The sequence below is a fragment of the Pipra filicauda genome, unplaced genomic scaffold (assembly GCF_003945595.2).
Source record: "Pipra filicauda isolate LSUMZ 115617 unplaced genomic scaffold, ASM394559v2 scaffold73_size2923735_pilon, whole genome shotgun sequence".
NCBI classification, from domain to species: domain Eukaryota; kingdom Metazoa; phylum Chordata; class Aves; order Passeriformes; family Pipridae; genus Pipra; species Pipra filicauda.
Window position 1 is genome coordinate 1,702,100 of NW_024104909.1, and position 25,616 is coordinate 1,727,715.

Here is a 25,616-nt window from a genome sequence, read left to right on the forward strand (position 1 = left end):
TATGGCAGCTACTGCAGGACACCAGGGCTAAATCTATCTCCTTTTTGCTTCATCATCTATTTTTATATTATTCTGGCATAATGTGGACATTCCAAAAAAATGGGAGTTTATTGCTCCTGGGTGAAATGGATGGTGTTAATAGTGCTGCTGGCTGTTGTGAGGCAGGGATGGCAAGGGAGTCGTTTCATCGCTGGCTTTTCGCTCTGTGCTCCTGCCTCGGTGCTCTGGAGCCTTGCAAAATTATTGACACGTGAAAGAAAATCACCAGAGGTCTTTTTGTTTATATTTATATTCTGGTTAATTTTTTTTTCCTTGCTAAATTAAGCAGGGAGCATTAATGTCATTTATACCAGAATCCATGGAAAAGCTGCAGTGGCTCGACAGTTTACTTGAAAAAGCTTTGTTTACCTTGAATTTCAGATTTAGTTTATTGCAGTTACACTCTGGGTTTTTCCTGAACTTCTACCATCTATTAAGTATGAAATCCTAGTTTTGGTGAACTTATGGAAATTACCAAGATTATCATAGGTTATAGTGCAGCAGTACATGTGGATATTTTGCTAAAAATATGGATAAAGGAGACCTAAGTTTACTTTTAAAAGGACAGCAAAGACCATGTGTTTCACTACATAAAAACCTGGGTATTTTTTATGGTTGGTTTTTTATGTACTAATGTTTTCTCTCATTATTTCATTACAAGAGTAATGGGATTTATTCCCAATTTTAAAGAGGAGCCTTTTGGCAAGTTCTGTGCAGTGCAGATTTCTTTGTAAAAGTGCATTCCAATTTCAAAGAGAAAACCATGTTATTTTCCAACGGCTTTGTACCAGACACACAAACATAAAGCATGTTTCATGAAGATCACTGTACATATTAATTAAAACAAATTTCTGGGGGCTTGCTTCCCTTTTAGTTAGCTGAGTTTACCCAGGTTACCCTACAGAAATTTTAAAAAAGATGACATTATGACTGAGACTTCATACATTGAGTGAATTATCCATGATAACTACTCCACATTTTGCTTACTGATTTATATAGCAAGTTTAGTTGAAAGATCTTAAACAGCCAATATTAGCTGAGCAGCACAAATATTATTAGGAAGCAGTTAAGGGCAGATATAGTTTTCACCAGCTGCTAAAATCATTGCCTGCGTTTACATAAATTTGGAGTAATCTAATGCTGCTATCCAAAGCAGTAAATAAACTGAGCAAAATTTAATTAAAGATACCTATCTATGAAATATGAGTCCTGATTCCCCCTGTTTTCCACTCAGCATATTCCATTCATGTATGTCTTTAATATATTGGATTTTTTTAATGGGCAGTCATGTGTGACAGCCATGGCACATTGTTTAGTGCTGTGGAAGCCTCAGAGAGCTGCCCTCAGTATATCCCAGAAACTTCTCAAATGTATGTACATGTGTACATAGATTTCATTAGTTGCCTTAATCTACAGGTGGCTTTTAAAAATTAAACCTTTTAAAAATTAAAGCTTTTAAAAATATAGGTGTTTATTTTCATGTTCCAATTCCTCCTGTATTCTAGAGGCCCTCAGTTTGTCCAGCTTGTTTACTGTTGTGAAGAGACAAGTTGCTATAAATGGACCTCTTAAAGACTTCACAGCCAGTTTAAAAAATATCCAAGATGTCAATTGAAAAAAAAAATTAGTTTTAATTTAGAATTTGATCTGAGCATGAGTCAGTACAATAGTATGAACACAAATGAAGAAAAGCAGCCTACATGACTTAGTTTTTGGATCATGTTCCACCATCCTGATACTCAGAACTTTGGTGACCATTAAGGATTAGGTTTATAATGGGACATAAAGGGTTACTTGGCAGTCTAAGGGGTGTGGATGTAAAAGTGAATTTTAATTTGCCTTCCAGGATTGCTTTTAGAAACAAGAAGGAAGTGAATGAAAACTAATGAGTTAGCAAGAAGAACTGCTTTAGCAAGAAGGTGATCTCTCCTGCATGCATATTTTTTGGTGCTTTTGATGGAGATGTTTAAATATGTTAAAAGAACAATTTAGATTTATAGCTCTATTTATCATGATTACTTCACTACATTTGGCAAGATACTTTAGAATATCACGTTTCAAAGGCATAGTGCTTTAGGAAGGGAAATATTACAATATGGTTTCGCTTATTTTTTTTAATTTTGCCAACAAAGTGCCAGAGAGTACATTGCAACATTACTAAGGGGGTAGCTTGTTGATTGGGGTATTTTTTTCTTTTTTTTTCTCCTGTTCCCCTGCTGTTGTTTATCACAGCAAAGCACTGATGCTGCAGGTAATTGTTCCCACAATGGAGTGCAGAGGTAGTGATGAATACTCAGCATAAGGTTGGTTTCTTTGCAAATCTGTCACCAAATAGCTCCAACAGCTCAAATTCTGCTCAGTGGCCTGGCCTGTGAATCACAATCAGAAATATGTTCTGAATCCTGAGAAGCCAGGCTGGAGACTGCTCCAGCTGATGAAAAACAGGAGAAGCCAGTGGGCAATCAATCTTAGAGCCATCCCAAGCCACAGGTGCATCCAGAATTTAATAAAAGGTTGCAGCACAGTGATTATCAAATTGTAATGTTTGATACTGCCTGAGCTCAGGGAGACAAACCTTTAAAAGCAGGATTTGCCATTTGTTCAGGTAAGTGCCAGCACGTTCCCAGAACCTGGTCAGGTTTCTGCCCTTGATCTTGTCAGTGCAAATCTTGATTATTTCCCTTGTAGGTGTGTTGGTGCAGCACTTTCAGGACTAGTTAAGCAGTGGAGGGGTTGGTTGACACTGAGTGTGGGTGACAGAGTCTTTTCAGATATTTTGTGTTCAAGAAGTGAAGTTCTGTCTCTAAATAGAACTGTAGCTTATTGTTTCCTCCTTTCTGAACCCTCATGGCAGAGTTTGGAATGATCTGCATGTTCAGCCACGTGTGCCACTTGTTGCTGCAGAAAAGTTCACTTGTAGGACATGAAAAGTAATTGTGTTTGTCCTCTGACAGCCCTGCAAAACATGAGAGGTGGTTTACAGGCATCAAAAGGTGTATTCTGATAAAATTACTTTCTGGAATATTTAATTGTTGAGGGAAATAGCTCTCAGGTCACTTTATTAACATCAGTGGTGAGAGAAAAAAGAAATAAAACCAAATCTGCCTTGTCATTGACAATTTCAATTTCATTATATTTTCTTTATGTTCAAAATCCTCTTTGCCTAATATTCAAAAAAAGTTTCCAAAGTACAGCAGATGGTTTTCTTCAGCTTATTCTAAATGTTTATTTGCAGCATATTTTTTTTTAAATCCTGCTGTCATTTTTTTTTAAATGCCTTTTGTCATTCCATAGGAACCTGGGAAGAGGGGAAGATATTAAAGGCAAAACCTGTGTTTTTTAAAATGTACAGGAATTGTACATTTGTAAATTGTAATTGCACATTTATAAATTGTACATTTACGCTGTACATGTTGATGTGAGAAGCTGAAAAAAATAGGAAGAAAATCTCATTTCTAGAAAAATGAGTAAGAGAAAAAGGACTTCACATGTGGATGGGATGGGACAGTTCATTGAAATGGTTCTGGACTTTTAGGCACAGGAATGATGAGGATCCTGGCTCATAACATGTACCTTTCAATTTTTATCTCCTTTTCTCTCTTTAAAGTTTGACGGGGGAATTTAATGTATATTTAAAACAAAAATGACATTAAATGAGCTTTCCAGTTTTCTATTTCAGGAGCTTTCTTTATTCAAGAAGGTTTCCCTTATTTCTTTCTGGTAAGGTGTTGGCTTGAGATATGTAACAAATAGCAACTATTTGCATTCTGGTTTAGAATGGCAAATATTGTCCTGTATTCATCCTGGAGAGAGGAACTATGTATTTATGCACCTCAAGATAAGACCTTTCTAAATGCTAAAAGCAGTAAACATAGTTTAAAAGACTTCACTGTGTTTGCAGAGTTATCAGCATATCTCCTTTTTTGTCAGTATTCATGGGATTGCTTATGTAGAATGGAAAGTTCAGAATTGAGTGCAACTTTCAGAAGTAGTAAAAAAGCCATTTGTAAGGATTTTTTGCTGTCAGTCACGCAGAGCTTTTAGCACAAGAAAAATAAATTGCAGCTTCCTTGAGAAGGTGATATAAACCTGTGGTTTTGTTGTGTCACAGAGGGATTATTGTGAGAAGGACAGGGATCCCTCAGCCAAGCTGTGATTTCTCTGGGTGAAATTGCTGTGTTCTTAAGCAGTACATGAAATGTCAGGGGGACAGCAGGAGCCAGGAAATGAATATCATACTTCACACAAACCACAGGGCACAGCAATGGGCTGTTGCAGTGGGATAATCTCCAAAGGAAACCACCAGCCCCACAAAATATCAACAAGTTGTGGCAGCGCCTCACGTGCACCCCAGTTCTCCTCTCTGCTCCTCCCCTTGGTTTGTCCCCACTCCCTCTGTCTGGAACAATCAAAACATAAATATAATAAATGTACTTCCTTACCCAGGATTGCCCAGGATGGGAGGGGATAAATTGTTTTGTGGCTGGGGTGGCTTGGCCACAGATCTCAGTGGGTTACTCTACTTAAGGAGCTTGAGACCCGGCAATACCTTCTGAGAGGATTTAATTGAGTGATCACACCGTGACACACCGACATTCCTGCAAAATCCCACGGCAAAGAATGACTTGGAACTGCAGTTCTGTGTCATACACGTTATGCTGCTCCTGTCTTCATTCACTCACTTCTCAAACGTGACAGAAGACACAGCTGCTGGTCTAGAAATTACAAGTTTCAGGGACTGGGGGAAGGGGATGGGAAGAAATCAGTCACACAAATAGGATGATAATTCACTCCATTAAGATACATAAACTTAAATAAAAATCACTGTTAAAACTTTGAGATAATTGTCAGGTCTTCACAGACTAACAATAGTCAGCTCATTAGTTTCATGAGTGTTATTTGACCCATAATATTAAATTAATGTGTTTTACTGTTTATTAATTAAACATTAACTTGAGGACTGTCATTATTTTAAATAGAAACACTCCATCTTTGTCTCCACTTTTATAGTGATGAGCATACTATTAAAGATTATAATCCCTCTGGTATGAGGATCACTTTATGGAGTTCTCAGAAATAACCCAGGATATGTTCATGTCCCTGTGTCCAGCCTTTATGCAGTAGTATTCTCAGCTGTATAGCTTGGGCTGCTCGAGTTTTTATCTAGGATAACTGAAGTATTTCACCAAGATAACTCCAATTTTACTGCCTGGTACCCTGCCCTGCTGGTATCTGCACTGCTCAACATAATGCTTCTCTTAGCAGTGTCCCTGTATTGAGTTATTTGTCATTTCATTTGATAATTTTTCATCAGTATGCTTGGCATAAAAATGTGCTAATGAAATTTGATAAAAATGTAAAGCTGGGAGGAATTGCTAACGTAGGAGAGCCGGGTATGTTATCCAGGAAAAGATGGATGGTCTAGCAGATGGAAATAAAAGTGAATTAATGTTAGTAATACCAAGTAAAAGGTCATGCTTCTAGGAACTGACTGGAATTCAACTGCTGAACAGGGATTTATCAGACAATAACTTGAGAAGAAAGATAAGGGCATAAAATGTCCAGTGGTCCAGCTGTCCAGTGGATGATTGTAAAGCAACAGGAAAGTACAGCTGTGTAAAAGAGAAATACAGCCTTTGGACATGTAAGGTGAATTATTAAAATAGAAGAGTAATTGCCTTGCAAGGCATTAGTGAGTCCTGGGCTGGAATAGTCACACTGTTCAGCTCTATTCACATTACTTGCACAGCTGATGGAGAGAGACAGGCACCTCTGACAGATGGTTTAGAGCAGGATTTATGGCAGCTCCAGGAAACTCCACTCCAAATTCTGGAGGTTTAAGTTAAGCTAGGTTTGGGTACATCCTCTACAATACATGCTTTTAGTCATTTGCCTCCAGGAAATAATTAAATTATTGTAAGTAGAGTGTAACCCTACTGAGTTTATTAGTAGAAGGACTTTCTTGTGAGGGGACGCTTCCAGAATGACCTAATGGAATGTTGGCAGGGAATGGATGTGGTGACTTTATGTGAGGTTCTTGTTGGGAAGGAAAAATAACTGCTAACACTAAATAGTGTCAATGAAGAGGAATAAAATAAAAGGTGATAGGTTGTTTGTAAATAAATGGAATTTAAATAAGTTAACTTCTGCTTGTGTGAGAGAAATTCTTGAACAGCTTCAAAAATCCCATTAGTGGCACATTTCAAATGGAGCTGAACCTGGGTTCGAATCAGGTTAAATTAAATAACTGTTTGTGATTGCAGGTACCCTGTTGTGATGTGGCAGGAGTTCATTTCCATTCCTAAATTCCTTTGAAGCAACTTTTTGATGAACCCACAGACACCTTCCGTTGAACAGCAGCTCTGCACACAAATTGTCTCCTTTGCTGAGCTCTGTTCCATAAACACTGGGCTCTCCTTCCCCTTCCCTCAGACAGTCACGGCTGGTCACTCCCTCTCCTGCTCCTGAGAGCTGGGGAGAATTGGTGATGTCCCTTAAAAGTGATGATTAACACCAACATAAAGAAAGATCTATTCTCCTGCAGACAGAATTATAGCTGGCTGTCAGTCTGGAATTTGTGAGGAGACTATTAAGGGGTTTTCAACCCTCTAAAGTTGTGACAATATTGTGACATAAAGTTCTAACAAAGATTTTTTGTTTTACAAACACCGTTTAACAGCCAGTTCTTAGCCTAATGACAGCTTATTAACTTCATGTGTGTTGTTTGACCTATAGTATGAAAGTGTATCTGTGTCTATTTAAAGTGTTTCAGTTATTTTAATATAAATGACAATTTTCTGTGACACCTGAAGTAAATCTTGTGCAAGTCTGTGATAGTAGCTGAATTTGTAACTCTCTAGATTTAGACACCAACCATAACTGAGCTCAGTGCAACCCTGGATTGGCAGAGAGAACTCATTGTTTGTGCCCAGGGTTGCTGTAAGTCAGACCTGGAGCCCCCACAGCTCCTGTGCAGCCAAAACCCAGACAGCTGTGCCCAACAGAATCTGGCAAACCTTTCTTTGTCACATTTTAGATGGAATGTGGTCTGTAAACTCTGTTACTTCCATCACCGTGGAACTGAATCAGCTTGCTTTCGAAGTCTATCCTGGGAATTGTGTGGATGTGTTGGAATAGCTTATGGTTGCATTACTCATCATCTCTGTTCAGAAGTAAATTAAAAATTGGTAAAAACAAGAACATGCTTTTCCAGTTCTGTTTTGGGATGTTGCTGAATTTTTACCCAATATTCCTGAATATTGCCATGGTCTTGATTTATACCTGGCTTTGCCTTCTGATGGGCAGGAGAGGTGAACAGTCTCCTCAGTGTGAAAGACAGTTCTCTTCAGTTCTATTCCCTCAAGCCACAACAACCAATTGATGTCAGTTACCTCAAAAGCCAATTAATCCCACTCCTGTTTTGTTGAATCAATACTAATGCATTTTCCCTGTAATTTTCAGGTTTTGACAACGCTGGATGCCAGCAAAGCTGAGGTAGGAAATCCTGTCTTATCCTGGTGGAATGTTAAATAGCTGTCTGCAGGTTTGAGAGAGGGGCCAGCTCGCTTACAGTTTTGGGGGTGAAAATTGAAGTTACTTCAGTTTGGCTTTTGTGTTGCTCCTAGTGTTTAATGAGGCAATCTTTGGGATTCTGGTCATGTTACAACAACTTTTAAGGTGATAAAGTCCTTCCAGGAAAGTTTTGTCACCGTGCAGGTCTCTCTGAAGATTTCCATGGCATTGAAACTGTGTAGATCAGAGGTTTGTTCAGCATGTGCTTTAATTTCCCACCCACAGAAGGTGGTTTTCTGAACTTTGCTCCATGCCCTTCCATATTTCTGCAAAGCTGGTATTGTTTCTACTCCAGAGTTGGTTCTGGGGGTTGCCCTGTGTTTTGTCCAACTCCATGTCTGGCTGGCCTCACTTTTCTGCTGCCATGTGCCATGAGCTGCTGGAATAGCCTGGGATATCAAAGAGAAGTTTTATTTTGGGACAGAATGACACCAGGGAGTTCTTGTTAAATGCTGGAGTGACATTGGTGGTATTTTATGTCGCCTGCCTTGGGTGCTTGACATTGCTGTAGTTTAGCTTGATTATTTTGGACTCTCATTTATTTTGTCAGCTTTTCTATTGAGGTGGGAGTAGTTTACGTGGTTTGAATGGTCTAATGGTCTTCTTAGAGGTGAAAATATTATTACTGGAGTATCTTTTGAATAACTGATTGCTAAAGCAAAAGTGTCAGTCCTTTGTGACCACTAACTGTTAGACTGCATTTGTCCCTTCTGAATGTTGCTGTTGAACAAGTCACTGCACTTTTAACAAGTGACAGATATTTTTATTCGTTGCACAGGCCCTGAGTCATTTAAATGTAATGTCAGTTGGAAGCTCAGAGTGTTCCTATATGAAACAGTTCTCGGACTCACAGTAGGGAATTTGTGATGTACTCCAAAGCTAATGTTTAACTGTGACAAAATGTCTAGGTGACTCTAACTGCTGGAGTCAGATAAATTTTTAATACAAACCTTTGGTAAATTAAATTGCATTATTAAAGAGAATAGATAAACTGTGCTAGTTACTTCAAAGAACAAGGACACAAGTTCACTTGCATACTGCAAAAGCATGAGATTATTCATTTTTATTTAGATTAAGACTGTAATATTAGCGTTCAATTTAGTTGATCTGATTCAATTGCATACTTGGCTTGTCTCGGGGAGTTTGGGGAGTAGGATTTGTGTCTGTTTTTTCCCTGTTGCACTTTTTAAATGCTTGGTGCTCTGATATCAGCAGAGCCCACTAATAAACAGTCACTTTCAGTTTCTTGTTCTGTAATGAGATTTTTGGGGGCTGAGATTTGTCATTGTAGAGGTACTACTACTGATTCTGCTCCCTTATATAAAGTCCGTTTCCTTATTTATTTGTAAGATGTTCTCATGTACTTTTTTATCTTGTGTGTATAAAATTCTGGGAATATTACAAGTTTCTGAGTCAGTCAGTTGAGTTGCTTTGTTTGTTGGTACTTTAATCATTTGAAAACCTTGAGTCAACACATTTGGTTGTTCTTTAAAACCATCCGCTGATGTTTGTGCTCCAGCCCATGGACTTTGTAGGTGCAGATCTGTCTGTAAGAGGTTATTGGTTGATGCTGCTCCTTCCATTCAGGTAAGTACTCAGAAGGAATACCAAAGTTCCCCAATACAGGGAAAATCCTAGTTGAAGGTAAAGGATAATTAAGTGCTTTCCTGAATCGGAGCCTTAGTGTTGTTTGGAAATCCTCTGACTGAACCGAGTGGAATAACTCACAGAAATAGCAACTAAAAAGGATAATAGGCATGCAGAACTGGCTGGTGATTGTTTTAGAGGGACAGTTTTCAGCTTCAGGGAAATGACTCCTTTGGAATGGCAAACTTCCCAAGATTTATTCCTGAGTCCTACACAGCACACTGTATATGAGGGATAACAGCACAGTTCTGGTGTATTTTTGAGGCCAACACACCTTAAATAACCTTGTGGATGACAAGACACAAAACATTTCCTCAGGTTTGATAAAAGTGGCTTTTTGTTTTGCCTGACTTTATTTTTATTTTGGGTCTTCATGAACAGTTCTGAGAAAGATAAACCCCCAAATCCCCTTGTTCTGGCTTACCTTTGCATCATGTCTTATCTCATTAGAGCTCCTGTGTTGTTTGCTGCTGTAGGGTTTGTGTCATAAGATCTCTAGTCTGCTTTTGAATAAAAAAAGTGCTTGTGTTTACTTTCTAAAATCTTTTATTAGAACTGCTGTTTGGTTGTTCTTGAACTGTTGATCCAAGTAGTCTTGAAATTTGTTTGTTCCTTTTTTTTTTGTTGTTCTTAGGTGACATAGCTGTGTTCTCTTACTGAATTTTGTATGAAGTCTGGGTGAAAATTAACATGTTTGTGTTACTATTGAGTGGTTTAGGAAGATACAAACCAGTCAGGGCTTTTTTTTCCAAATGCTGGTTGCCACATACCAGGTGTAGAGAAACAAGTTCATCTAGAGGAAGCTGACAAGTGATCCCAAGACCTTCCTTCCATCTTTTAACACAAAAGGGCAACAAATAGTGACAGAGTTAAAGCTGTAGGCAGCAAAGCCTTCCAAAAATAATTGCCAAATCTGCCTGCACTGTGTCTTGAAGTGTCATAGTCTTGTAAATATGCAAGTTAGAGGCATCTTAAAAAGGGAAAAACTTGTGCATAGGTAGTCAGATAGGAAGATTTTAATCACAAGTTACCCTGGTTTCTTGTCAAAAATGTAGCAGATCCTGAAAATGTCATTACAAAATGGGCCTGAGAACAGCCTCTAATAAAATCATACACGATATCATAATTTTTTCATGTAATTCCCTGGAACAACATGGTTTGAAGAATGACTTTCTTTCAGTTCTGCTTTGTCTAATACAGGTATATAGCATCTAATCCTTTTATTGCTGTTTGTATGTATATTTTTCCCCATCAAAAGATGTCTCACCAAACTATGTCATTTTCTAGAGTGTTCTTTCTAATTAGCTGTTAGTACAAATAATCTTTCTGTTGGGGAAAGCATAATTTCTTTTCCTCTTTCTGAGACAATTGATGTTACTGAAATAGAGCACAGAAGGCTGCTTGTGATTCCCGTTTTTCTCTGCAGTATTTGAATAAATGACACAGTGAAGTTCAAGGCCTTCTTGTGAGAAGTGAGAGGTCATGCCTGATTGAAATACAAGTTCAGTATAACTGTGTGTTAGCTCTCTGCCTGCTTTTATGTGAGGGATGTCAAGGCAGCCTATTTTTTACTCTCATAAGAAAAGCCTGCCTATATGTCTCAATAAAACCGGGAATCAAAATCAGCTCAAAGCCAAGGAGGGCATTAAATCAGAGTTTACAGAAAACCTCAGAGTGGTGAGCAGACTGTGGCTCTAATGATAGCAACGGTGTGACTGATTTATGCTGTGATCCATAAGGTCCCTGATTATCAGGAAATGTCATTTTTAAGTCCCCCACTTCCCTCCCACGGCAGGAATAGGTCAGGCCTGGGGAGCAGCGTGCCTTGGAAAAGGCCAACCCGTGTTTTCCCTTCAGCCGCCCTTCGCTGCTCCGTGGGAAGGAGGGGGGGCTGGAGAGAGGAGAAAAATCCTCTGACAGGACAGAGACAGACAATTCTCATCGATTTTTTTTTTGCTTGTAAAATGTTTATGAAAAATCCCATGTGCTCATGGTGCTGCGGGAATCTGCTGGCGGGAGCGACCTGAGCGATGCGCACGCGAGGTGTCTCGGGCAGATCCGCCGTGCAGGGGGGTCGTGGGGCTGATATTATCGTGGATTTTTGGGCCTTACACCAACCCCTGGATCCCCAGCTGGGCTCCCAGCCTTGCAGCTCATGGGCAGGCACATGTCACACACCATTTCCCAGCTCTGAGCCACTTGTGCAGGTAAAACATAAAACACTCACTGGCTCGAGCGAAATGAAGAAAATCTCGTGGCAGAGCTGGGCAGTTCACTGCCAGCAGGAGCACACTGCTTGTGTTGCCTGGGTGTGCTGGTTTAAAGGTAAACCGGCAGGGGAAATGAACTCAACTCAAAGGAGAGATTATAAGTCAAAATAACAATTTGATAAAATAATACTAAAAATACGATTATACAGACAAGCAGTTGTTTTTAACCCACACAACCCAAATGCATAACCCAGCACCCTGGGGCATGAACTGAGTGGTGTTTGTTGGGCCCCCTGAGTCCAAAGTAAAGGGAGAGGGGGAAAACCTGTTGGTGAGAGTGCTGGTGCAGTCTGGTCGAGGGTGGTGATTGCAGTCCGGTCGAGGGTGGTGGTCTCAGTCTGGTTGAGAGTGGTGATCTGCAGTCTTCCTCTGGATCCCACGAGTGGTTATAAAAGTCCCAAGACTCCAAGATTATATACCCTCCAGTTCAGGCAGGAATGCCCAGCACTTCCCTCAGGGCGGGGAGCTCCACAAAGGGTGTGAGGACAAGAGCATTCTCCTATCTCACAGGCCTCTTAACACCCAGTTTATAGCCTGAGGAGTCAGGCTCTATGGGCAGAGGGTGTAAATGGTCTATTGGTAACAGTTTCTGGGCAATGGCATGGAAGGCTATAGAATACACAGTTTTGGGTCACACCCATCCAGTGATGAACTGGTCCCAGCTGTTCTAACTAGGACACACACCATTTCCCAGCTCTGAGGCACTTGTGCAGGTAAAACATAAAACACTCTCTGGCTCGAGCGAAATGAAGAAAATCTTGTGGCAGAGCTGGGCAGTTCACTGCCAGCAGGAGCACACTGCTTGTGTTGCCTGTGTTTAATGCCAGAATGAACTAATTCATTTTTGAAAAGGAGTGTGTTTAAACAGATAGCAGAACTTGCTCAGAAAATATGCCTCTACCAGCACTGTTCTACTATTACTGGTTGGATAGTTTGCAGCGTGCTCTCTTCCTGGTAGAATCACAATTCTTTCTGCTGCTCTATGAGTAATTTTTAAATCCTGTTGGCTGTCTGATTGATTTCTACAGGAAAACTATGATATCAATGGAAACTTTAGTTAGGGAAACATGAATGCTTGGTTGGATGTTGTCAGGGTAAATTGCAGGTGTTGTATTAAAATCCGTGGTAGATAAAAACACGTCATTCAATCTTCCCAAACTCTCTGTCCTGCTTTATTCTCCTAAGCACACTTAATATGCAAGGACCTGGTGTGCTATCACTCCAGGGGACGTGTGTGCTCAGGGCAGGAGACATTTCCATTCCTATTTTCAGGCGGTTTTTAGGAATGACTGAATGAATTCCAGCCTCTCCCCTTCCTGGTGCATCAACATTTTGCATCAGCCACAGCATTTGACTGAACCTTGTTAGTCCTATCCAGCTGCATGTTCCCTCTTCCCTAAACTGGGATGAGGTAGCAGCAATCAATCATGATGACTAATAAAGAAGTTTACATCAGTAATTTTTTTAATGTTCATATCTTTAATTTATTTAGAGAAAAAAAAATTTGCATTTTAAAAAACCCCACATTTCTATGCAAATATAGCATAGAGCTTTACTCATAGTCATAATTACGATTATTTTTAGATTTTTAATGTCTCTGTAGTTTGTAGTAGGACTTTAGAATTTATCAAGAAGATAATTATTGCAGTAAGATCATAATTTTTTTTTATCTGCTGAAATCCCTTCAAATTTGGCTGAGTCATAAGCTGTCACAAATTTGTATAAATAGGTATCATTATTTTAAAAAAATTGCAATACATTGATAGTTCTTTATTATTAAGAATATTTATAAGTGTAAAATCAAGAATTATATGTTAAAATTATTTTTACTTGTAGAATTTTTTTAACTGAGCAGTTATGACAGTTGTTGTTTTGATGTTGTCTCTTTGGCCATTCCCATGAAAAAGTATTTTACAATCATATAAGCTGAGTGAGGGTCTGAACTACCACTGAAAGGTGTCTCAGGATGATTCAATGTCACACATAAATCCTGCTGAGCACCTCCCTGTGTCTTCAGATGCCCAATAAACTCTTGATTGGCAGTGATGGGAACTCCCAGCTGTAGCAATTATCTTGACAAGTTAATCTGGACATTCCAAATGTGGCAGAACAGGAATTCCTGGCAGTGTGTGCCTGGGAGGTGACCCTTGGACGTGACTGGGGTGCATCCCCTCTGAACACATAAAATACCTGCCTCCCTCAGGATTTCAGAGATCCCCCTCCAGCTTTCACTACCAAGGGCAGGATCCTAAATACCTTTTATAGTTTTGAGGTTTAACCACCTCAGTTACATATAAATGTATAAAAGCTGTACAAAACGGATGGGAAAGAATTATAAAACGTTGTCATCCATATTTTACTTGGGTATGAATTTCTAGGACTGTGCTCCCTCAATCTGAAATCCTCTGCAGTCGTTTTAAGCTGTGCAGTGTGAGAGACATTCTCGCTGTAGCTGCTACTGTAAAACCTAATTTGCTGCATAAAATATGAGAGCTATAGTGAAATATGAGCCTGGAGAGCAACTCTTTTGATCTTGAGTAGTCAAAAGGTTGGCATGTATAATGGTATGAAAATAAATGATGTCAAAACTGTAGGATATAATTTATGGTTTGGGGACTACTTTACTCATGGAAGCAGAAGCTCCAACCACTGAAAAGCAAGTAGTTCAACAAAAGATAATGAATGGAAATTACAAACTTTAATAAACCCCCAAATATATTGAATCTTGCAATACATCAGTTTAGACACAACCAGTTGACTAATTTACTGATTATATATTATTAAATAGAGCACTTACAAAATATACGATTGGAACTTTAGCCTTCATTCTGCATTTCTTTAAATGAGTACTTGGCATTAACTGTCATCCAGTTTGGCAAGGACTTGGACACATAAATTATCTTTACTCAGTTCTAGTGACAAAAGCTTGGGTACTGTAAGCTGTTAAAAAATGTGCTTTTTCAGCTGTCCCAGCACAGTTTGAAGGGTGCCCAGATGTGTCATGGTGTTTCTAGGAGAGGGATTGCAAAACAAGGTCATAATATTTGTTGACTAAAATCTTTATGGTTACTATGCCATGAAGATTCTTCTGTGCCTCTGACAGCTGAGACTCTGTTGCCTACACAGGGTTTAGACTTGGATTTTTTTTTTTTTTTTAATTTGTGTGTAAAAAATGGTGCATGGACTAATTCATTTACCTCAATTTGCTTCATTTCAAGTTGCACAATCTTCCCTAACAAAGTCTCTTCGTTTGGAAACAGTCTTTTAACTGGGGTAGGGATTTGAGGGTTTTAGTTGATTGGTTGTGGTTGGGGTGTGGTTTTTGTTGTTGTTGTTTTTAGCCTCTATCTTTCTTTTGAGGTCTGTTTGTGAAGTCATTGGCTCCTCTTTTCTCCTTTTCCCACCCAAATGCTGCTCAGTGCCTTTGGTGAGGACTCCAGAGCTGTTTAAGGAACAGAGTGGGACCTAAGCCTGGTGTTTTGAGGCTGGATGTCCCTGCACTGTGCACAGTGAGCTCTTAGAGGGGAGCTGTTTGTACCCAGATCTCCATAGCTGCTGAGGTGGCTCTTTGGATTAATATAGACCACGCAGTCTGAAATGGAAATGGAAATATTCCCTCAAGGATCTAGAGACTGCATCACCTTCAGGAACCTCCTCCCCAGGTCTGTTGGGACAGGATTCCTGAGAGGCTTCTGAAATTAATTAGATTTAATAATGACAACTGTGCCCCATCCTGCCTGCCTTTCCTATTTGTGTACATACACACACACATGTTTTTATGAATATGTGTCTCCAGAACATATTTCAGCAAAGTGCATCATTAATTTGATGGCAACAGAAGTGAATATAAGCTCGTCTCACTGAAGGGTTGGTATTGACCTGAAAGAGCACTTTGTTTATTGATTGTTTCTTGCTTTACTTCTTTGCCTTGCTGAATGATGTAAGCTTTCACTGCCTATGGGAGAATCTGAACATGTTTTGATGGAGGTTTTAGAGGTACTGTATTAATCACACTTTTCTCAGTCCTTTTGTTGGGAATTTCAAGAGTATCACTCTGTCAGAGCTGTGGATGTGCCATATTGATCTTGGTGATTAAATCAGCCAAGGGAAACTTGATTTCCAAGGGAAAACTTAATATTCTCGAAGCCCAAATGTCCCCTAAATATTTATAGGCTGCGAAAGTTGATCAAATACCTTTGTTCTCTGATTATTACAGTGAACAGTGACACTTAGTTCAGATTCTCATTATATTGATGTGATGTAGTAATATATAAATTCCTGTGTATACGTTTTCAATCATTTGAATACGCAGAGGTAACTTTTTTTTCCTATCTTGGCCAGGCAAGAAGATAAATAGGTGAAAATGTGTATGTGTTTGAGCGATAAAGTTGGTTTAATGATTCTTGGGGAAAAATTTCCTGTGGTACATACAGTGGTGACTTGATTGAACAGGACAGAATCATGCAGTTCAATTAATGTGCAAATATGTGTTCACTGAACTTTCATTCCATTTATCACATGGACATGGAAATAGGGTCATTTTTTATCTCTGTATTATGTATATGACATCTTAGTTTGCTTCTTGCACGTTGCTATGGGAAAAATAGCAATGTGGCACACCACAGGCAAAAAGAATTGGAGATAAATTCCTCAGCTGTCACAAACATATTTAAGTAGATCTTTGTTTGAAGAGTTGATCAAATACCTTTGTTCTCTGATTATTACAGTGAACAGTGACACTTAGTTCAGATTCTCATTATATTGATGTGATGTAGTAATATATAAATTCCTGTGTATACGTTTTCAATCATTTGAATACGCAGAGGTAACTTTTTTTTCCTATCTTGGCCAGGCAAGAAGATAAATAGGTGAAAATGTGTATGTGTTTGAGCGATAAAGTTGGTTTAATGATTCTTGGGGAAAAATTTCCTGTGGTACATACAGTGGTGACTTGATTGAACAGGACAGAATCATGCAGTTCAATTAATGTGCAAATATGTGTTCACTGAACTTTCATTCCATTTATCACATGGACATGGAAATAGGGTCATTTTTTATCTCTGTATTATGTATATGACATCTTAGTTTGCTTCTTGCACGTTGCTATGGGAAAAATAGCAATGTGGCACACCACAGGCAAAAAGAATTGGAGATAAATTCCTCAGCTGTCACAAACATATTTAAGTAGATCTTTGTTTGAAGATAAATCTCTTCCTTCTGCAAGGATTAACATTCAGAAGGCCTTTGCATGCTTTACTCTTCCCATTAAAATTGTCTGCATCCCGTGGCCATATGCTGGGAAAAATCCTGGGCAACAATTGTCATGTTTATGAAGTACATCGTTAACAACACAAGTGTAGCCACGGAAAAACATCAAAAGGAAGTTTGAGTTGAACAGACATTAGTATTCACCATTGGCTATTTAAAATAAGAAGCCACCCATTTCAAAGTAACTTTTCTTCCTATTCTTACAAAGTTTTTCTTCCATCCTCAGGCTTAGTGCTCTCTTTCTTTTGACTAATGATTCTAAACCAGGTTAGCAAGGGTGCAGTTGGTTATTTAATTTACACACTGAAAATCGACACTGGGTAGATTTATTGGAAAGCAGAGTGAATAAACTTCTTACTTTTATTTTATTTCTCTAATTGGGGGGAAAGGTTTTCTTTGTCTTGGTATTGAACAAAAATAATTCATAACAGCAAGGGAAAAAGATGAAATTTCATAAGTACAATGTAAAAGAATGTGATAAAAATTCCTTTCTTATCCTATCCTTATCCTATCCATGAGGATAAAGAAATGTGGGTAACATTTTCCTTGTTCTATTCCATTGATAGTCTGAGGTAAAGACCTTTTGGCTGACATGGGCAGCTGTATAAATTAAAGCATAGCTGAATCCCACAGGGAATTGTAATATTTGCAGGCAAAGCTTATAACCTTTAAACAAACCACAGACCAAGTTCTCAGCCATGTAAATTGGCACAGCTTCATAAACTTTAATGGCACTGGGCCTTAATGGAGCTGTGCCAGTTCTTAAGAGCAGGGAATGTGCTCTCAATTCAGGTAGAGGGTGGCAGAACTAAGGAATAGAAAGAGGAGTTTAAATTGTTAGTAATCAGTCCCCCACACTTCGCTGTTAAACAGTAAAAGGGTCTCATAGGCTTGGAGACTCCAGTGTCTGGTATAAAAAGATGTTTTTTGGCAGGTATTTAGTTCAAGAGCTTTAACTAATATTACAGAATGAATCCCTGCAATGTGATTTGGGTGTTTTCCTATCAGCTTGTTTTCTACCTTAAAAGCATCCAGAAAGAGGTTTTAGTGTGAAGCAGAGCCCAGCACCAACCCACGGGCTGTGGAGAGCTTGGGCTGACATCACTTGAGTATTAAATGGGATCAGTTTGCTCATTTACTGTCTGTGAGCTGGGTTAATGCAGCAGTGAAGGTGCAAACACAGATATTCTCAGTGTACTCCTGCTCGTTGTAAGGGTGAAAGATGCAGGTTACTAACATTTGAAGACAGTCAGTACTTGCTGATATGCAAAGAAACAACCCATCAGTGAAAGAAAAAGCCCTGTTTTACAAAATAACTGGTCTAGTAGCACTAAAGTGACTGAATAAGACATTAAAAACTGTATCATGGAAAAATGCAGAAAGGACTGAACTTCTTGTTAATTAAGGGCTGTACTGCTGCTTGACATTGTGCACCAAATGGGCAAAAGAGGTATTCTGGCAGGAGTTTATGAATGAAATGTAAGTGGTTTGGAGTAAACAAACCATAAACCCCAGTGCAGCACAAGTGGAATGTAGTTTTCCATCAGTACAAATATATCGATTCAGCAGTTAAAGAGCATCACAGTTTTATGGGGAATAATGGGTTGGTAAAAAAATAGATTAGGTGTCTATAGTAAAAAAAAAATTATGTATCTATTCACAGGTAAAAGAATTGTGAGCCAGACAGCATTTTAATTTTGGGATCCTTTTCTTAGCTAGGAGGTTTTGGAGAGGTACTGCTGCCCATTCACATTGCACAGTTTTTAAAAAAGCTTTACTTAATGGCAACTGTAAAGGTGAATAGCCAGAGTTCTGAGGGGGTGTTTGGGTCAGTGTGTGTTTGGGTTTTTTTTCTTTTGAGTGAAGTTTTAAAATAGTTTACTTTCCCATACCTGTTTGGAAAACCACCGTGTTTCCTATTCTTCTGTAAAAACCCAGTGTTTGGAGTGATTTAAAACTGGAGTGGCTGTTTGGAGAAATGTTCATATTCATAGAGGCAAGGAAAAAAAAGAAGTGTTGTTCTCTGGCTCCTGCTTTTCATAAGGTGAGACAGTGGGAAGGTGAACAGTAGTGCCTGTACTGGTGTTTTATCTGGTGGTTTATCTGCTTCGGGGAGAAAAGAGAGAGAAACTCCTGCCCAGCCTGGCAGAGGTGAAGAAAAGAGACTTGAGAGAGAGACTGTCCCGTTGTGGAGGAAAGCTGGGAAGCTGAGCAAGTAGTGGGTGAGACAGACCCTTTCTCCTCCTCAGGAATGGCAGCTTCGAAGAAGGATTAACAAGGCATGGCCAAAATATTTCCTTTTCTTGAGTTTTTTCTGAGGTCAAACTAAAATATTTCTGTTTGCTTTGGGAAGATCTGCGTCTTTCACCTTTACAAAAGGGGGAATGGCAGAGGCAGCCCAGGGTGTGCATTGGCTTGTTGAGGCATTTTCCCCCCAGAGTTCCACATTTCTTTGCCATTGAAACTGAGTCCAATTCCTGATCTGATAAAGAGTTTCTAATTACTTGTAGTCTGGAAGTGGTTTATTCACGTTATGCTGAATTATTCATGTATGATGAATTATTTGCTGAATGGCTAAAGTGTTCTCCTGACCAAAGGATAGTATCTGTTTGATTGGCAGTTTATGATTTTGAGACTAGGCTAAAGTCTTCAGAATCTTTTTAAAAGTTTTCCATGACAGAACAGAGTAAATCCCAGCAGTTGGTTTGAAAATTGCTCTTCCTTGCTGTATCTCATTTTCTTCCTCCTTGGTGCTGTTTGTGCCCAAAGGACACAGGGAATGTTGTGTGTAGGGCTTGAAGAAATTCACAGAAGATTCCAAACCACCTGGAGAAGCTCAGAGAGTTCAATCTTTTAAATTCGATCACTTTTTTATGCAGACTTTGCATTCTTAGACTTCAAACGTAACAAGAGAATTTCTTTCCTGCTCTGGATTCGGTGAATGTTTTTTGCTGTAAGTCCTCTGGGGAGGCAAAGCAGTTCCCAGCTGAACAGCCCTTCACATTCAGCATGACTTCTGAAAACATGACATTGAAAACAGCACCGTGTTGGAGCTCTAGATGATTTATTCTGACAAATAACACAAGGGCACCTACAGATAAACACAGATGATTACACGTTGGGAAAGCCACCGATCGTCGAGAGACCAGAAGAATGTTCTGGGAGGAAATGCCTGTGATGCTTAATGAATTTTGAAGCCTTGCTACAAAACCTGTGTTACAAAAAAGCATCCTAAATCAACACCAGGAGTGTTCCTAAATTATAAAGTCATTGTTCTAGGAACTGGGTTATGTTCATCAGTTTGGTTTCTCTTGCATTGACTTAACCCAGGGAACCAATTGAATACTGATGGTACTTTTCAGTAGCAGATTAAGGCCTAGACTTACACAAACAAAGCTAAGCCAAGCAGGCAGACTAATTTAATCCTGTTAAACTTTTAATAAGTACTTTATTCATTGTCAGATGGATGATATATTCAATTATGATTCTCTGCTGCTCAGGACAGTGTTTTAGGAGACATGCTGTAGAAAACTTAAGAAGACTTAGTGGCAGTGACAAGTGCTCCTGGATGTGGCTGTAACTATCAGAAATTTTGATTTATGGCTCTTTACTTAATACTTTAATTGCTAAATTAAAGGAGTCATAGAGAGTAGTCAAATGTGTCTTTTCTAATAACTGTAAGTGCATTATCTTAGAGAGAATGTGAAAGTTTAGCAACCATATGAGCCATTAATTCAGCTTCTTCACTCACATGTGATGTAGTACCTAATTCCTTATCACCCATCACCAGTCTCACTGGGATACTCTGCTATAAATAGTGGGTGGCTTCACAGCAGCTTCTAGATTGCAAAACTGCATCTGAAATCTCTCTGGTCTCTTAGTCTCTATACTGAGCAGGACTGATGATAGGAAAAATTGAAATATTTGGTTTATGTCACCAAACTCTTTAAAAACAAAAAAAAAAAAAGGAGGGGGGGAATCCCTTTTTTTCTTTTATAAAATGTTGTAAAGTGAAGACACATAATTTCATTTTGATCAGAAGTAATTACAAGTAACCTTAATTAGCTCCTGATCCCGTGAGTTTAGAGGAATGCTCTATTTAAAATGAACTATAGCGAAAAATTAACACTTCCATAACGAACAAGAATCTTTTTTCCTTCATGCTTTCCTCATGTTTAAAGGTAAAGACCTCTGAACCAGTAAATCAAATATAAAATGCCTGGAAGAACACTGAAACCACTAGGAAACCTTATTGTCATCGTTCCCATAACTGATCTTAAACATGGCATTTTCATGGGTAGGTAACCATTTACTTCCTACACGAGTTGCTGTGATAAGAATTTATTACAGGACCTCCGGGAAATGTTGTTACATCTATTAAAAAAAAGTTACCATTAATTTTGTGGAATTAGAACATCGATTTAATTTGGCCTCCTTTAATTGATGTGAGGTAGCTGGGGAACGGATGTCCTCACTTTGTAAATGCACTTAATCACTTCTTGCTACAAACCCTTGAACGTAATTTTTCCAATCAGAGCTGACAGTTGTAGGGTTAAAGCTCAACACTAATAAATTCACAGGGACTAGAGACTGTACTACCTGCTATCCTTCTTCAAGACACAGTGCAAAGCAAGGCTGGATAATTTTAATTAGATAATCCCACTAAGTGTTCTTTTTGTAAATAAATTTTATTTGCTCGTGTTAGCGCGATAATTCAATTTGCTGGGGTTTTTCTTCATGGGAAAAAACCCTCCCGTGCTCATCCAGCTGCGTTAACACCGCAGAACACGGTTACACACGTGGTCAGAGGGCCTGGAATTCCGTGGCATTTTGGTTGCCATTCCTGAAGGCAGAGAGGCTTTGGCAGCACGTGGACAAAGGCACTGCCAGGTTAAAAGTCAGGCAGTTCATAAAAGCAAATGTCAACACCCTTGGGCTAACGATGGCACTGGAAGGGAGTGATATGGAAATAATGACTTTAAAAATTAGCCTGCTTATTCTTCCACATTTCAGGCTTTGTTTGGAGAGTAAAACTAGGTTTGTGTGTGAGGTGTTCTAATGACTTGTCCCTGATGATTTATCACTGCTGCAAGCAGAGTTTTCCCCGGAGATCGTGGCCCAAGTAAGGATGAGATGTTCATCAGAGGAAGAAATAAGAACTACACAAGTCCTTTTGCTCTAGATACTCTAGAATACCACTTGGCATTGAAGTGATCTGCCCTCTCATTATTAGCCTTGTTTATGATTTCCTTGGCACCTAGCAGGAGAAGTGGGATAGAAGAGCAAAAGAAATCCTTTTGTCTGCGAAAATCTCCTCAAGTGGTCAAAAATCAGATTTTATTTTTTTCCCCACTAGTGGAAGCCTACTAAAACAAATCCCTATGGCAGCTTTTTAGGCTATTATTAGGTTACCCAATCTTTAGAAATATGGAAATATAGTACTAGTGAAGACAGTTCTGGTTGTCCATCCTGGCCCCCACGTGCCACTGAGCCACTTCTGCTTCAGCTCCATTGCCCAAGCACAATTGTAGGGCTTTTCTGGTTGACTCTCTGTGGGATTTATTCACACTCTGGGAGAAAAGGTGATCTCTCCAGTGACTGTGACTTTCTGTGTGTATTTTAGTATGTTTTCTAGATGGCATAAATTGGGGTATAGCTGGTCCACGACTCTCACAGACATCAAAACCTCATCAAAATGTCCAGTTCTTCCCTTAGTTCTCACAAAAAAAAAAAAAAAATCATGTGGGCAGATTAAATTTGTGAAAAGCAAAACCACATTTAATTATTCCAAATTAGATGAATGATTAACTAAGCAGACCTTGAAGCTGGGGCCTTTCAAAGATGTAACAACAGGAACCAACCATGTACGTGGAACTGTTCTATGGATTTCCTCTTTTTCATTTAGGCTTTAGAAACTCTGCTTGTATCTATGGGCACAATTAGTCTGGGTTTTCAGTTCAGTAACTTGAAGCCCACTCTGTAAATATATAGCAGAGAGAGAATTTTAGTTGCACATTTTCTTTTAGAACTGTTTGTTTTCTTGCTCAAATGATAACTTTTCATGAAAATGTTGTAAAATTTGTATTCTCTTGCCTTAAAAAAAGAAAACAAATTGTTTCAGTCTTTTAAATGAGAATGAGCAGCCTTATTCTCTGAGTGATCATAACATTTCTCAGGTAAATGCATTACCAGGCACTTCTTAATTATGAATGTAAAGTGCTCAATAGATCAAAGCAATGTGAACACTGTTTTGGCTTACTATGTAATTAGGGTGTGTTTTATCTTTACACCATTCAAATTTTGATTCAAATTTTTGAACACATTGACCACTGTTAAATTTATCTCTCTTCTTTTCCCAATTTGCTTTTCACACATAACTTTGAATGTTATCACTTGTCTAGGACTGAAGATCAGCTCTTCTGATGAGTGAAGGAATGAAGCAGATGATGTTTTAAATGCGTAGATATTTTCCTTTCAAAGAGAAGGATTAGGGAATGACTTTTAATCCAAATCCTGTTGATCCAGGCCAGGCAGTGTAGTGTCAATAACTGATGTCCTGAGGGCAGATATTCAACTGTCTCTGAAATATTCCAGCACTGCAGGTCTTAGAAGCTGAGAGGTACAATGGGACATAATTCCTTTACACTAGAAACATATTGTACTTTGCACATGGTTAAAAGCACCACATATTTATGATCCTTCATTAATGGAACTTCTAATGGAAAGGAGAAGAGACCTCTCTCTTGCATATGTCACATAATCCCAAGCCAGTATCTGTCTTGTCAGCATCTTCCCTTCCCGTGGGACACAATCTGCTGGTAAGCAGTTAACTAACTTGGCTAATTTCCAAACAAAATTCAGACCATGATGTTCATTTTGGTTTATTTTGCATCAAGTGTATTTAAAAGAATAATCTGTGAGGAACAGATCATCTGATGTGATCAGAGAATAACCCAGTTCCTGGGTTCTGACAATGTTAGTGCTAAACATCTATTCTTTAAGCCTTGGTGCATCCATAAATATTTTTTTTGTGTGATTAACTACTTTCGGTCTTCATGTTAGGAAGTTGTATTAACTTCCCTGTGCCAGTGAGGGAGCACTATTAATTTTAATACAGATGTGTTCTTCCTTTCAAGGACAGGGAGTTTTCAACAGTGTAAAATTAGGATCATTGTTCTGCCATTCTCACCTGAAGTAGCTGCTTTTCACTGTGTTCAGAGGCAACTTACCCTATTGTGTATTGCTTAGAGCTCTCAAAAATCACTTATAAGTACATTCCTATATTGATCTGATTTAATACAGGAGTGTACAGAAATACTACTGGGATATCATCACTATAAAATCTATCCTGGGGCTTTTATTTAATTGGATTTGCAAAGTCTGTATTTCTCTGGGCTGACACTTCTATTTTTATTCTAAATATTTATCTTTCGAGTGACCGTTTCACTGATGAAACAGAGGACAGCTGGGGATCCTGTTGTTGACATTTGTACTTAACCTATGACTTCTCAAAGGAAATTCATTAGTGAATATACAGTTTCCACCAGTTTATTCTACTTTTTTTTTTTTTTTTTAATTATGCAGTAAGGCCACCTCTCCTAGATGCACAGCCAACTGTTTATTGCAGTTTTTAATGAGCTACAACACCTTTGGGGGAAGCTCATCTTGAGGGTTAGCTTCAGGCACAAGGAAACGAGGTGATTCCAAGGTTTGTAAACTGATGAGGGCAGCAAAATCCCAGTTTTAGACAAGTCAGAACTTTGCTGGTGCTCCCTGCCTTGAGTTCCCTCGTCCTGCAGTGATGGCAAAGCTGCTCTGCAGCCGGAGCCTCCTGGAGAGGTTTGGAGCATGTCATGGTTTGAGATAGCCCCAACATCCAATTCCCTAGCTCCATCCCCCCTCCCACATCTCAACCTAATGCGAGATGGGTTTTTCCAGACAAAACACACCAGACTCAAAGTGGGGAAAAGGGAATATATTACAATGACTGTACAAATAAATACCATATCACATTATACACATGATCACAAACTATTCTACCATGACATATGTATTTACAATGGATCAGATCTCTTCTCCCCTCCAAATAAAAGTCCAGGAGGGAAAGAAGGACAGATCCCTTCCAGTCCTTCTTCTAAGGCAGCAGGTTTCTTCTTCTCATGCATGCAGCAGCTGAGCTCGCAGCAGAGGGAGGTAACCCCATCAAGGTCTTCCAGGGTCGTTTCGTCATGGACACAGGGGAGTCTTCGTGACGGTCTGGTCAGTCCACTGCTTTCCCAGCTCCTCTCGTCTGTAGCAGACTTCATGTCCATTCTGCCAGTGGGCAGTCTTACCCCCAGAGAAGGCAACTACAGGCAGCAGGATCACTGGGTCAGTTTTCTCATGGCCAGACATTTCTGCACTGGGCAGAACTTGTTTCCACCCCTACCACTTCTCTTATGGGGAAAACAAGGTTCAGAGCACTTGGGCCACTGCACATGCCCTAAGCCAATCACATCCCAGGGCCTGGCAAATGATTTCCCAGCCCCTGTTGTGCAGAACATGGGCAGAGATCATTTCTGCTAACATGTTTGCAGAGAAAATAGAATTGGAGAGATGCTTTTTGGTTGATTCCACAAAAAAATGATGATTATATTGATGTTATGTTCATATTCATGTTCTTCCTGCTGTGTGTTCTCAGGGAAGACCAGGCAAACCTGGGAATGGGTGTGATCTCTAAGCAGCAAATGGGTTTGTACCATGTCCTGCCCTCTCCTAGAAAGTGTAAGAGTTAATCACCCTACCCCTAGTTAACATTGTGCAGGAGCAAAGGGGAAGCAG

The 25,616-nt window shown here is 39.2% G+C and overlaps 1 protein-coding gene across 12 annotated transcripts in view; it reads left to right on the forward strand.

Moving 5' to 3' along the window:
• Nucleotides 1-25,616, forward strand: part of RBFOX1 (RNA binding fox-1 homolog 1) — a 1,156,483-nt gene that overhangs the window by 261,788 nt on the left and 869,079 nt on the right. For all 12 annotated transcript variants that reach the window (XM_027750818.2, XM_027750820.2, XM_027750821.2 and 9 more), the window contains exon 3: nucleotides 7,501-7,533. In XM_027750818.2, the coding sequence (XP_027606619.1) occupies nucleotides 7,501-7,533 (33 nt within the window). The remainder of the gene's footprint in view (nucleotides 1-7,500; nucleotides 7,534-25,616) is intronic.